The sequence below is a fragment of the Scomber japonicus genome, chromosome 12, assembly GCF_027409825.1.
Source record: "Scomber japonicus isolate fScoJap1 chromosome 12, fScoJap1.pri, whole genome shotgun sequence".
NCBI classification, from domain to species: domain Eukaryota; kingdom Metazoa; phylum Chordata; class Actinopteri; order Scombriformes; family Scombridae; genus Scomber; species Scomber japonicus.
Window position 1 is genome coordinate 17975665 of NC_070589.1, and position 13912 is coordinate 17989576.

General features: G+C 38.6%; 2 protein-coding genes across 2 annotated transcripts; one reads left to right on the forward strand and one right to left on the reverse strand.

Annotated features, from left to right (window-relative positions):
- The first annotated feature begins 966 nt into the window (after positions 1-966).
- itm2cb (integral membrane protein 2Cb) lies at positions 967-6569 on the forward strand. Its single transcript, XM_053330303.1, has 6 exons — positions 967-1579; positions 3769-3906; positions 4009-4200; positions 4317-4427; positions 4597-4747; positions 5414-6569. Exons 1-6 carry the CDS (start codon positions 1493-1495, stop codon positions 5503-5505), a joined length of 771 nt encoding a protein of 256 aa, XP_053186278.1. The 5' UTR covers positions 967-1492; the 3' UTR covers positions 5506-6569.
- Positions 6570-8978: 2409 nt separating this feature from the next.
- Positions 8979-11695, reverse strand: LOC128369647 (G-protein coupled receptor 55). The gene is made up of 3 exons (XM_053330726.1): positions 11577-11695; positions 9923-10661; positions 8979-9185 (listed from the first exon to the last, which is right to left on the reverse strand). The coding sequence occupies exons 1-3, from the start codon at positions 11693-11695 to the stop codon at positions 8979-8981; spliced, it is 1065 nt and encodes a 354-aa protein (XP_053186701.1).
- Between the last annotated feature and the right edge of the window lie 2217 nt (positions 11696-13912).

A 13912-nucleotide genomic window follows, 5' to 3' on the forward strand; every position in this document is an offset into this window, starting at 1 on the left:
GCTAGTTTTGTTTAAGTAAAAAAAAAACGAATAAAATTAGACTATTTTTGCAAAAAAGAAAATCTGTAAATTATCTACACCATTACAACCTCACTCTGTAGTTCTGTGACCCATTTAAGAAATAAAAGATTTACATTAATGTCTAATTACATGTTTACACCTTAAAATGTTCAAATTGCATCACATTACACAAGATATTCATACCAATGCAAACTTTACACAGTACGGCTGGGCGATATTACAGCTCACAGCTCAGTCTCTAAACACTTTCCTCATAGAGACTGAGGACAATCCTAGAGCTTTCATTGTTAAAATTGGTTGGAAACAATTAGAGAGTTGAAATAATAAAACTTACATTGCAGAGCCAATCTAAAGTCTTTAGGGAGGCCCTTCATATTGGGGTGGTGACATCCAGTTCACTACAGAAAAACAGAGGGACAACATCATCTCCAGTAAGGCAAAGTGTAAGGGGCATAGTTTGTTAGGGGCCTTTCAAGCACCTACTGTGCATTTAAACTTTGTTAAGCAGAGATCTTCAATGGCGGTATCGCAGGACTAAAATCAAATATCACTATATTTTTTTTAGCAAATACCTCGATATCGATACTATATTGACAATATTGTAGGGATAAATACTGGCGCTTTCACAAAACATGAACACAATGGCACTAAAGTGGATGTAATGACTTAATAGGACAGCTACAACAGTCTGATAAGTTAAGAAAATCACATCACTTCACTGTAATGCAGCATTTAAAACATAAAAAATACTTATGCCATATCATCTCTTCTCATGAAATCACCATATTCAGAAACTGGTAATATATGATCTATATTACCCAGCTTTAGTACACAGTGTTCTGTATGCAACATGTCTTGAGGAGTCCATAAATACGTTTTTAAAAATGACCATAAAAGTAAATTACTATTACTATCAGTAGTAGTAATAATGGTGGAGACCTTGTGCTAACTTTATTCCAGTGTAGTGGCTGGCTGAGAGTTTGAAGCATCCCTACATTTCCGGATGATAGTGTTGAGAAGCAGCTTGAAATAAAACACGGAAAGCACTACCATATCTGGCACTTACCTTCAAAGTAAAGGACGCGGTAGTTTAATATTTAAAAAATGAGTGATAAAATTTGATTCCTCCACCCAAAAACATCTTTAAATATTCAAGCATTGTTATTTATATGCCGAGAGTACATTATCACCCTATATTGTTTCACATTATGTCTTTTTTTAAGGTGTTACTCCGGCTCGGACTCTTATTTTGACAGCGGCGAGGCGGCTTTTCCTGCAGACCCACACAGTGCTCGTTCGTCAGAGAAGACGCTCTTGTGAGGTCACTGAGTCCCGGGGGCGACTCTCTTCTGCCGCTATATAATCTCCCCGGCTCCTTGGATGAAACCAGCACCACAATCAGCTACGAGACAAAGCAAACACATACTGAGAGGAAAACAACAACAAACAAACAAACAACAACCAAACAAACATGGTGAAGATCACTTTCCAGCCAGTTTCGGCGCAGAAGCCTGAAAAAGAGAGCGATGAAGACAAGATCATTATACCTCAGGCTCACGTGAGTTTGCACACTTTCTCCTCCTTTGTCTCGTGTTGTGGTATTTTGTCTCGTGTAAACGTCTCAGTATAACAGGAGCAGCCTATAATCCTTTTTGCACAGACTAATCTGGATTAAATTCTAACTTTTAACGGTGATATTTACTCTAATCTATTCGTGCATCTTCATGTAAATTTAACTTTTTACACGGATAATCCATTATATGTTTAATGATGCAAATATAATGTCTGCAATCTACTTGTCTGTAACTTTATAGTGAAACTGAATGATTTAAAACGACACAATATGTTCTGCCTTTTGCTGGTGCTTTCATGATAGTGAGTATATCTGAACTATTAAAATGGTAGCAGTGTTGTAATAACAGGGGTATAGACCCTTAACAGTGCAGGCCACCCCAGCCTGGGGATGTTGACATTACGTCACCTTGTTTGGCCAGCTCGAGGACACACTGCAGATGGTTGCCTCGTGCACACCTCTAGCAAAAAATGACACATTTACTCTCTATTTTATAACATGTTAATATCTTCTCTTAAAGAAGCAACTCTAATTGTATCACTATAGGCACTATGGGTTTGAACAGCCTCAGTTTTTTGTCCTTTTTTTTTTGTCGGGTTGAGGAAAACAAACCTGTCAGATACATCACTGCACCAGTCAGTGACGTCACCAGATGTTATACCCGGTGGTCCCTGCAGGTAGTGCCGATGAGCTCATGAGTCAGAGTGAGGGTGATGTGTACAAACACCGTGTTATTCTTCTTTTTCATAATTAGCAGTAAAGGAAAAAAAGGACAGGAGCTGGAAAGAGCAAAACAAATATGAACACAAACTCTAAAGAAACTAGTCTTATTAAAGTTTTAGGCGTTCCTGTATCCAGCTGATTAGATTTGGAGGGACTTCTCCTTTAGATTTAAGTTCATTTGAAGATACAAAAGGTTTCCAAAAGGGTCTGAAGTTCTGAACATGTCTTTGTGTTATAATGGCAGCTGATGCTCCAACTCTGACATACAATAATCACTATGTGTTACAATCCTCATAACCATGGTGCAATATTTACTTTTTTTGTCCACCTACCAGATGACTACTGAGGGTTCAGATTTTACCAGCCTCTCATTAGATTATCATTGTGTGTGGTTTTTGGCCACTGATTGAATCAGATCTATCAGCCACTTGTATATTTAAGCAGCTTTCAGTCAGTGGCTGGTGATAATTTTGTGCCCTGCTCAACAGAGTGAAACAGTTCATATATGAGTAGATTGATTACCATATTGTTCTCATGATGTTTACTTGATTGTTTAAATAATTAGATCATTTGAGCTCTGAGTTGGGCTGAAACCTGAATCATCAGCTGTTTAGGAAGTCAGGCTCGTTACAGGGAGTCCAGCTTTCCTGAGCCTCCTTTCTGAAGAACACGTTGCACTCAACTAATCCCACTTCATGACGCATCCATCACTTGTGCAAACACTTATTTTTTCACCTGTTACGTATAATACATGATCTCAAAGGCTGTGTGCTTTATGATTGGCTGACGTCGTCGGCAAGGCGTCAGAGCCAATGTGTGTAGATCTATTAATATGTCCGCCTCTGCCGAGGGACTCCGGCTCCACGCAATTGTTCTTGATTTGACTCCCACTGAGGGCGCGAGGGAACTAACTGCAAATATGGAGCGTGGAAGTAGGACCTCTAAGAATAGATCCAGACGGCCACGTGCCAGCATCTTCGTCAGAGACTGACAGTCTGTTCTCCTCGCTTCCGCTCTCCATAGCAACAGTAGTAGAGAGAGGCAGCAGATTGCTTGAGAGACTGTGGGTGGGCATCTGGCGTGCCTCATCTCAGTCCATCCTACGTCTACCAGATCTCCTCGCCTGACTAACAACTTGGCAGCCGCATCCTGTCAGAATTAACTCTGTTACAATTTAGATTTTGTACGAGGAAGCATGGTGATGTGAGAGGACATGATGTCTCCTGGTATTTCATCATAGTACAATATATAATAATTTCTAGCAAAGCACTAAGTCATTTCCACAATATCTGTAGCTTCAGAAGCAGATACTGTTATCGATCAGCAACAGTGCTTCATTAAAGCTACATCACACATGAAGTATTTTAAATCTAGTGCATATTTTCCTCAATCTGTGAGCTAAATGATTATGGACTGTGACTTCTCACACCAAACTCTTCTTCTCTTCACAGGAGCAGCTGGTTCTTCCTGTCAAGTCCAAGAAGCCTTTCCCAGCCGGCCTGTGCTGCCTCACCTTTGGTCTGGTGGTTTTCATGTCAGGACTGGTGCTGGCCTCTATCTATGTCTATCGCTACTACTTCATACCTCAGGTCAGTTGTCTCTGCTTTCCTCGGATCCGATGGCACTGAATGTAAAACGCTGTTAAAAGATGATGTGCCATATACTAACTCAGCTCTGTTGCATCACTGTAGCAGATCCCAGAGGACAGCTTGTTCCACTGTCGGGTTATCTACGAGGACTCGGTGTACGCTCCTCTAAGGGGCCGACAAGAACTCGAGGAGAACGTCGGTATCTATCTTGACGACAACTATGAACAGATCAGTGTACCTGTGCCACACTTTGGAGGCAGCGACCCCGCAGATATCATCCATGATTTTCAGAGGGTAAGTTGTTCTTAACTCCAGTAAAGTTGATAATGTTCATTAGTTTCCTGCCAGTGACTTTTCTTTCTAAGTGTTTCATGATGGCTGATGTTTGAACATGTATTCATTTATTTCAGGGCCTCACAGCTTATCATGACATCGCCTTGGACAAATGCTACATCACCGAGCTGAACACGACCTTGGTGATGCCTCCACGCAACCTGTGGGAGCTGCTTGTTAATGTCAAGGTGAGACACTCGCGCCTGGCCTCTTTCAATGTCACAGATAAAGCTACTGTAAAAACATTGTTAGAAATAAATGGAAGAGTGAAGGACGGAGCGTTCACATCTTCCTGTCTGCAGTGCTCCTCCTACAGATCGACCGATTAAATGATTCATCCTTGTCTCTTTGTCACAGAGAGGGACATACCTTCCTCAGACTTACATCATCCAGGAGGAAATGGTGGTGACAGGGAGGGTGAGGAACATGAGGCAGCTGGGCCCATTCATCCACAGGCTGTGCTACGGAAAAGAAACCTACCGCCTCAGACGCCGTAACCAGCGCAGACGTAAGTGCAGACGTACTCTTCCTTTTTCAATCTCCCTGCCAACATGAGATGCTAAATAATCAGTGACGAGTGGGTTACTTCCGCCGATTTACCAACATTTGTGAGATGCTGAGTCATGTGACATGTGCTGGGTCATTGTGGATTTCGCTGTACCCAGGAAGGAAAGTACTCACAAGGAGTCGGGTGTTTGATTTAGGGTGTAGGAGCAAAATCAGAGTGAGGAGCCATGCAGAAGACAAATACAACCACAACCAAATAGGGACTTCCTTGTGAAGATCTCAGACTTTGTATGTGTGGATTTTTGCAGCGTAAAATCCACCTCTAACAACTTGGCAGCATGATTTTCATTTCAGTGTGTGTGTGTGGGCACAGGCTGGGAACTTCCTGCTATGTGAGTCACTCAGTGCAGTGGACACATCCACACACTGTGGAGGAGTTAGTGATGCACATGATGATATCAGTCGTTGCAGCCTTTGATTGGCGTCAGGTCTTTAGAAATGATGCAACAAACTTCCCCTGGGGTACATATATGGATATGATTATTCAGTATAACCACTGCTGATTCAATAAGTGTCCTGTAGGCATGATGGCAGTAATACAAATCTGCACACCTCCGTTTTCAGTATCGAACAGATTTTCTGAATGTGTCTTTTGTTCTTTTTCCAGGTATTGACAGGCGTGAAACAAAGAAATGCCACAGCATTCGTCACTTCGAAAACACTTTTGTGGTGGAGACCGTGATCTGCAGCAGTGTTTAAATCGGAGGCGGAAATCTCAGCCACTAAAGCCAATTTCAAACCATACCTCTTGAATTCTTTAGGCTTTTAACTGCACTTTAAGAGCAACTATTTGTCAGTTTCGGTTTCTTTTTTTTTTGTCTCAAGTTAGAAATGCTCTTTTATTGTTCATGTACAATGTTAATGTCTTTTTTTTTTCTTTTTAAAAAAAAATCTGATGGTCTGTATATTTGAATGACGTTATATGTGTTTGGATTTATCCGTAGCTTGTCTTGTGCAAAAGATGTTACTGTGTGTCAGTTTGTGACATTTTCATCAGAGGATTTAAGTTTTATTTCAGACTTGTCTTTGTGTTTTCTATTTAGAGACTCAGTGCACTGTGGGTAATGTAAAGGATACTTGGAGGCTGCTTGCACAGTGCACTCATGTGAATATTTGTTTCTCGGCTTATATTTTATTTCATTTTGAATGTCAGAAAATGGCAAAACATACCTCATGTAGTTTAGACATTACTTTGCTGATTTTTATCATTAATGAATGGTGTATATAAATTTGATTGTTCCTAAGCAATATATACTGTAAATTGTTTTCATATTGTTACATGCATAGATTTTTATCTCAAATCAACCTTGTTTTGTGAATGATCATTTCTTTATGGTTTGTCTCTTATTTACTTTTGCATCACACTTTCCTACTCCTTGGATATAAATGGCTTTAGACTGTAATCAGTAGCAGTGCTTTAGAGTGACAGAAGGAACCAAAGTCTTCAGTCAGTGATGCTATGCTTAATGTTAAGGACATATGAGTTATTTAGAAAGAACGCTCGATAGTTAAGGTCACTTACTGTTGACTATATCAAAGGCTAAAACTCATTTTGTCTGCTCTTCCTTCCTTCCTTCCTACTCACGTGGTCCTTCATATCTTGGCATTATTATCTCTATAATGTTGATTTGTCTCAACTGATATTTGTGGCGTCTCTCTACATTCAAACTGGAGCAAATCAGTCTCTGTCGAGGGAGACCTGTGACATGTACTCATATTTCATTGTCTCATAGCTGTACAGTCGATTCTTCTTGTAATATCTTGCTGCTTTAAGAATAAATAATCAAACTCTATTTTGTCTTTTGATTGTTTATCATCCCCAAATGATGGGTTGGAGATTCTGCCAACATGTAAACACTTTTTAAAAAGCAGTAATTCTTTAGAAAGGGAAATAAAGAGTAAATTGCTCTTTGTGAACTTCCTCTCTGTCTTCACAGTCTGCCAGAACTGACCGGTTCAGTTTCTGGGACATGCTCAACATATTTTAAGTCGACGCCCAGGATACAGAAAACTGCTGCTTCATTGTAGTAAATTAGTCACAAAATGAATCCCCTGTGGGTAGTTATATTTCACCTTGAAGCAGATTAAAGGAAATTTAGTTTCAGAACTGCTGCCATGCAAAAAGCTGAGAAAACTGGACCAAAGTTACTGTTTCTGTACTTGTGATCTGTGATCTGTGATCTATGAGTCAACGTATTGTGTCATAGTGTATGTTTGGACTTCAAGTTTCAGAACAGATGTCAGCCGCAGACGTAAAGATTTTGTTCCATTATATTATTATTACCCTAAGCATTCATGGGTTTACAAAACCACAGTATCCTCTTCTAAATGGCTTTGCTCTGATACATTTTCAAGATTTTACATTGTTGTGTTTTTGGCTCGGCTTATTTTATTGCTCCATACAAAAAAATATCAGAAAAGAAAATCTCCACATGTCCAACAACAATGAAAAAAATTATATATCAAAAAGGAAAGAAACAGAATCAAAATGGAATTGGGGCACAAACAAATAACAAAAAAAAATTCAACAAAAAAGCACTGTACTGCAAAATGAGAATATCTTGACACAAGTAATGCAAGTTAACCAGAACAAGAAGCTTGTTTCTGGATTTAGAAGAGAGCTTTTCAAGAGATATTATTATATTATTATATACAAAATAAACAGCATTCATACTCTCAATTAAGAATCAGACTTACAGACAATGGCACTGTTCAACTTGAACCGAAAAAGGGTAGAAAGTGGTTACAACTGTAAGCTTGTTTTTAGCTTTCACATAAATCAAAACAGTCCTGTACAGGCCGACTACAGGATCAGATTATTATTATTATTATTATTAAAAGTATTATTATTGCACATTATTATTGCAAATTACATGAAAAAAATCTAATAAAATAAGTAGAAAAATATATAAACATATCATAATCAGTGGCATGTTATATTTGCTGTACACACACTGTAAATACTGTGACGAGTGCATCAGTATGAATCTATAATACATTCATTCATATTAATTATTATACATGTGTAATCTAACTGAATGCTATGTGAGTTTTCTTTAATTATGCCAAAGACACATTTTGGATTTATTCTAGTGAAATCCTTTTGGCCCTTTTTTACATAGTGATTTACACTACAGATACATATATACATATATATCATCTCCAAAACCAATTCTTACATAAACAACATGTCAAAAAGCCTGCAGCTCAGGGGTTCAATATATTTTTGAGGATATATTTATAGTTTATTCTTATTTAATGATAGTTCCTGATAAGCAACTAATTTCTTGCTTAAAAACCATAAACTATAAAAATATCAACAATCAAGATATTAATAAAACATCAATTAAAACTTTTAAAAAATGATTGATAATTGATATGACTTAATCAAATGTATATGTTTTGGAAATTAATATTTGAATAGATAAACAGATTTAATTCACTTCCTTTAGCTTTATTCACTTAATAGTTTGAGTACTGCTACATGAATAAAATATATTACTATTATTATTATTATTATTATTATTTGTGTATTATAAGAAGTTATACGACTTACTGCTGGTATCTGTCTGAAATGTATCTGGTATGACCTTGAATGTTTGATGCCGTCTTTTTTGACGGCCGCGTCGTAGCAGTAAAAGCGCCTTTGACGTACAGTGTCTTTGACATCACTTCTTAAACATGACAAAATGGCAAAACTCTGCACTGAGCTGCTGTTTCACTGATTTAAAATGAATCTACCCCCACAGTTTCTCAGTCAACGTCACTGTGTGTACGGTATGACTGGACAACCTGAGTGTGCCTTCAGATACCCCAGAAGCTCGACCCCTGAATACTTCTAGTAATAAGTCACATTTTACCTTGTTGAATTTGTTGTAGCAACCTGTATTTTGGGTGTCAAGGCTCTTGGAAAGTGTCTGAGGTTATAGAGGTGTGAATTGGTTTTCCTGTTATTTGACCAAATCGTACAGTACTCTTTTCCTATTGCACTTTTTGGGCCTTCCCTCAGTTCAGTGATGAATTAAGATCTCCTGCTGCCTGTCCACTACATCAGCTACTGAAACTAACCACTGGCTCTTCTTCAGTGTCCAACTAAAACTCAAGTAGCCAGATCTAGTTGTCCACTGAGGACAAATTACATCATATCCCAAAAATGTTCGTGTCCCCTTTCTTCAGACCTCTGAAGTGCTGAAGGTGGCTCTTCTCTGGCTGATCATTGACAACCTGAAGGTGTGTTTGGTGCTCCTCACCTCGTGGGCGATGAAATAGTAACACGCAGCGTCCAGACAGCAGCTGATGTTAGACAGACACATAGCGATCTGTATGAACAGGCTGATGTTGGTCTTGGCACCGCAGTCCTGAATCACACCCTGGTGCACCTGTATGATATTGTGAGTGAAAAAAAATTGTTAGACATGCCAAGTTAAATACTAAATTAAAAAACCTAATTAGGAAAGCATACTTCACAATCTACTTGTGTCACAATGGCTGCTTTCTTTGCTCCCATGGACATAGTTTTTTGTAAGATGTGAATTTAAATCGTAAACTCTGAGTCACTTAAGAAATGTGTCTGAAACAATCAACCTACAGTGTAACCCCATTTCTGTACCCAAAACAAGCAAAGACAACATATTATACACAAAAAGACATCAGTATTTCTAAAACCATGGTTACAGCCTTGACCTACATAATGATTGCTGCTGTGCATAAATGAAGCACAATTTAATCTAAATCTAAAAAAAAAACCCTAACCCTCTGACAGCAATGTACCACAAAGCAGGTGCTCTTGATGTGAGTTTGATTTTGCACTTTGATGAAGCAGTGCGCCTTCCCTCTTTTGTGGACTCGATTTGATATAGGTTTGAAGTCACTTTTTTAAATTATTTGCAATTTGTCAACAAAGCGTGTAGCATTTCACATTAGGTTTAATGGATATGTTGCATTTTGAGGCAAAATGGATGATAAATCTTCAAAGTAAAAAAATGCAACTGTGGGCAAACTGTATCCGCTAATGAAGATCGTGTGATATAAAATAAGATTATTATGTTACTTTCACTTGTTTATTTTAGTCTAACTCTTTCCGCTCAAGAATTCATGAACCTGCTGTTTATCTCACCAGGAACTGCAGAAGGATGCCCAGGTGGCTCGGGGTGAAAGGCACCAGGAAGGCACACAGACCGCTGTAGATGATCTTCACGCAGGCAAGGCTGTTGGGGCTGCGCTGGCCTGACTGCTTCAGCACCCAGATGCTCTTGAAGGAGCAGTAAATCACCACCAGTGCAGGAAGCAGGAATCCAAACACCTGCAGACAGCTAATGACCTGCGGGCTCCAGCCTTTCTTTGAAAAACTGTGGAAGCAGTGGAAGGCCGTGTGCCCAGCCTCCCTGAAGCGAAAGATGGTTGAGGACATTGCAGCCAGCACCAGCACCCAGACCCCTACACAGGTCCAAAAAGCCGCTTTGGGTGAACGCAGCTGCTTGGCTCTGAATGGGTAACAGATAGCCACCCATCTGTCCACAGCTATACACATGATGGTGTAGATGCTGCCATATATCCCAACAAAATACAGGCTTTCCAACACTGAGCAGAGAGGTTGAAGGTGGGCAGGCCACAGGTGATTAGTGGCGTGCATTTTGAAGGGAAGAGGGAAAATGAGAAGCAGGTCCATCAGGGCCAAGCTTGTCATGTACATAGTTGACTCAGTCCATTTCCGCAGAAACAGGCAGAACACTACCAGCGCTGCAACATTGAGAAGAAGACCACAGAGGAAGATGGGCATGTAGATGACCAACTCCAAATATCTCATCACCTGGTCCACCGATTCAAATGAGCAGTTGCTTGTCATAGTTGTGTTTCTGCAGCAGGGGAGGGGGGGGGGGGGAGATTTGATTTGATTTAAACAGCTTTTCACTTCATGTTCTCTGTGAAATTAATCTCTTTCCTGTCATTACTCTTTGTTCCCACGGATAAAAACAGTCTATATAAGAAACCACTTTACCAAGCTGAAACCTCTCAGTATTGTGGGTTCAGTAGCTGTGAATGTGTTTTTTGTTTTTTGCTAAAGACACAGCAAGAGCATATTTTGTACACGCAAGTCTAAATCTCATCCTCTGTATGCTCAGTGTCAGCAGCTTAGTAAGAAGTAATAGGAAAATATATTTGAATTGAAAATCAGTGATATTAAAAAGATGACTCAAACACCTGCTGCAGGAAATCTAGCAATGCGTTTTCATCATCTAAAAGATTTAAAGAAACATGGCTTTTGGCGGTTTTAGTGCACCTGTCTCCAATGTAACATTAATAAAGAATCGGAGTGCATACTGATTTATGCACAACTACATTCAAAGGTCTTGGTGGAACATGGAGTTACTGCACAGCCATTATACTTGCAAATGCCAGCTTGTGATAATGAAACGCAAAGTTTCTAAAAAGATATCTCTGAGTTATGTGGCCAACAAAAACTGTCATGTAGTTACTGCACTTGTAGCTTATTAGAATGATCAAAGTAGAGGTCCCTCCAATTACATCATGGTTATTTACAATATTCCAATTAAAAGATATTTTGTATTTCCCTTAAACTTGTTCTTTTCTTATATTTTCTAACTTTACAGTATTTACATGACTCACGCTTAAACGATTTAAACAAAATTGCAACATCTTCATACAATATTAGCATTTCACTGTAATACACCCTGAAAGTTGAACTTGCACTGTTTTAATATTTGGTATCTTGTACGGTAGAAAAGAGTTCAGTGTAGTTAAATCCTTACCTCACGGATGCCATTCTCTCAGTCGAAAGTTCAGGGTGCCTGTCTGACTGTCTGAGCTGTGCCAGACACACTTCTGCTTTCTCTACCTTTGTTGTTTCATCACCCACTTCCTGAGTCATGCCACATTTAATGCATGTGTTTTCCAACGTGCATTACAACCGTTAAAAATTAAAGCAAAGGTAAACACGGCTAACAGGTTTTACTCTTTAAACACATTTGCATGCATGCACGACCAATGCAAACTGCTGGAACAATAGATTTGATTTGTGTTTTATTTGTATAATATGCATGTATAATATGGATTGTGCTTTGTTTTATAAATGTTGAGAAACATTATATATATATAAAAATTTGAGCTGTAATGATTAGATGGTAACTGATTAGTCAATAACCAGCAACTACTTTGATGAATTCATTGTTTCAGTCATTGTTACATGTGCCAATACCAACCTCTAAAATATGATGATTTGCTGCATGTGTTACTGTTACAGTACTGTTTGCTGGATAAAAGTTTTGAAATATCTCCTTAGGCTCTCAGAAGTTGTGCAATATATTTTTATTTCACAATATATTTTCACATTGTGAACTCTAAACGGTTATTCTTTTTTATCAACAAAGCAATCTGACACAGTTATGCAGGCAGCTCTGTGCGGCAGCTCTTAGATGACATCACCATGGTAACATGCTCAAATGCTCAGTACGAATATGCTGATGATCAGCAGATATAATATTGACCACATTAACATTAAGTTGTTAAGACTAAACACAAAGTGCAGCTGAGGCCGAGGGGTAAAGTCATTCATTTTGCTGGTATTTGGTCATAAACCAAGTGTTAAAACTTTGATCTAATGCTAGTACTAAATGAAAATATGAACAGCTGCTGAGATATTTCACTCAAAACAACTGGAAGCCTCATGGTGGTGCAAGAAGGAAAAGACAGTATTACCAAAGTCAGTCTTAATCCTCTGGGAACCATGAATGTTTGTTCAAAATTTCATCAGAATCCAACATTAGTAGTAGTAGTTTCAGATATATTTCAATCTGACGTCACGCCATCTGCAAATTTGCTGAAAAAAAGATACAAACCAAATATCAAAAACATAGATAAAAATGACAAAATTAAATGAAATTGAGGAAGCAACAGTATTGGCTTATACCACAGGTGTCTCCTGTGAGTGTTTCTGTACAACTGTGGTATGTTTCCTCAGATAGGAATTTAAGTCAGTGTATAAAAATTAAAGGACCAGTGTGATGCATTTAGTGGCATTTATTGGCAGCTAGTGATGAAGCTGCAGATTGTGTTGAACTGAATACCCCTCACCCTCCCAATCCAAGCTTGTAGGAGAACCTACGGTGGCCGTGAAACTCACAAAAAATGTCAAAGACCCTCTCTCGAGCCCGTATTTGATTTGTCCCTTCTGGGCTACTTTAGAAACATGGTGGTACAATATGGCTGGCTTCCTGGGAGAGGACACACCCTCTCTGTAGATATAAAGTACTCATTCAAAGGCAACAAAAACACAACAATTCCTACTTTCAGGTGATTATACACTTATTAAAACATACTTATGAATATCATATTCCAAGACTGTTCTTTCAGATGCCACTAAATTCTTCACACTGCACTTTTAAGTCTTCACTTAACTTAGAGTTGAGATGATGGGAGGTTGATAGTGGTATTTGTCACCACATTCAAGACAGATGTAGATATTCAACATGTCTCTTGATGTTAAATCATAATGAGAAAATGCCTGAACAGGGTGACTTATTTGTCAACTTTTTAGGTCAAGTCCTAGTTTGTTTTTAGTTAGTTTTGGTCTGTTTTGTTCTTTATATCAAAGTATAAATCTAGCACTGATCATTCAAACCCAACCACTCCAATACTGTGATTTCTGGACCGGTATTGTTATTAGTTTGTCGGTGGAAATCAGTCTTCCTATCTAATGTTGATAGACGCTGGATAACTCAAAGCATTCAGTGGGTGAAGCCTGTGAGAACCTGCAGAGGCAGATTTAAACTGTGATTGTGTCTGAGACTTCACTGGTTTCGGGTACAGAGATGACTCAACTGTATTCAAAGTGTGAAACTCAAGATGTTTTTTGCTGGTTTATCAGAATTAAAATCTGCACTACTTATTAATGGATACCTTTTTAAACAAGAGTGTGATCTTATCCTCAACAGTTAGCAGTGATATTTCATTATTTAAAATAAATGAGAAAGGTTTTGGGCAAATTTATGATACATGTTACTTTTAGTTTTTAGGAAAAACCTGTTTTTTTTCTCTGTAAATGCATGTGCAGCTGCTAGCAGGCACACTGCCACCTACTGTTGTGAAT

Bases quoted from the DNA above. Each gene is read 5' to 3' on its own strand.
- itm2cb (XM_053330303.1), top strand. From the start codon at position 1,493: ATGGTGAAGATCACTTTCCAGCCAGTTTCGGCGCAGAAGCCTGAAAAA. The intron at 3,907-4,008 runs GTCAGTTGTCTC...GCATCACTGTAG, and splicing joins GCTACTACTTCATACCTCAG to CAGATCCCAGAGGACAGCTT. The intron at 4,748-5,413 runs GTAAGTGCAGAC...TTCTTTTTCCAG, and splicing joins ACGCCGTAACCAGCGCAGAC to GTATTGACAGGCGTGAAACA.
- LOC128369647 (XM_053330726.1), bottom strand. From the start codon at position 11,695: ATGACTCAGGAAGTGGGTGATGAAACAACAAAGGTAGAGAAAGCAGAA. The intron at 10,662-11,576 runs GTAAGGATTTAA...CCCCTGCTGCAG, and splicing joins GAGAGAATGGCATCCGTGAG to AAACACAACTATGACAAGCA. The intron at 9,186-9,922 runs GTGAGATAAACA...AATATCATACAG, and splicing joins GCATCCTTCTGCAGTTCCTG to GTGCACCAGGGTGTGATTCA.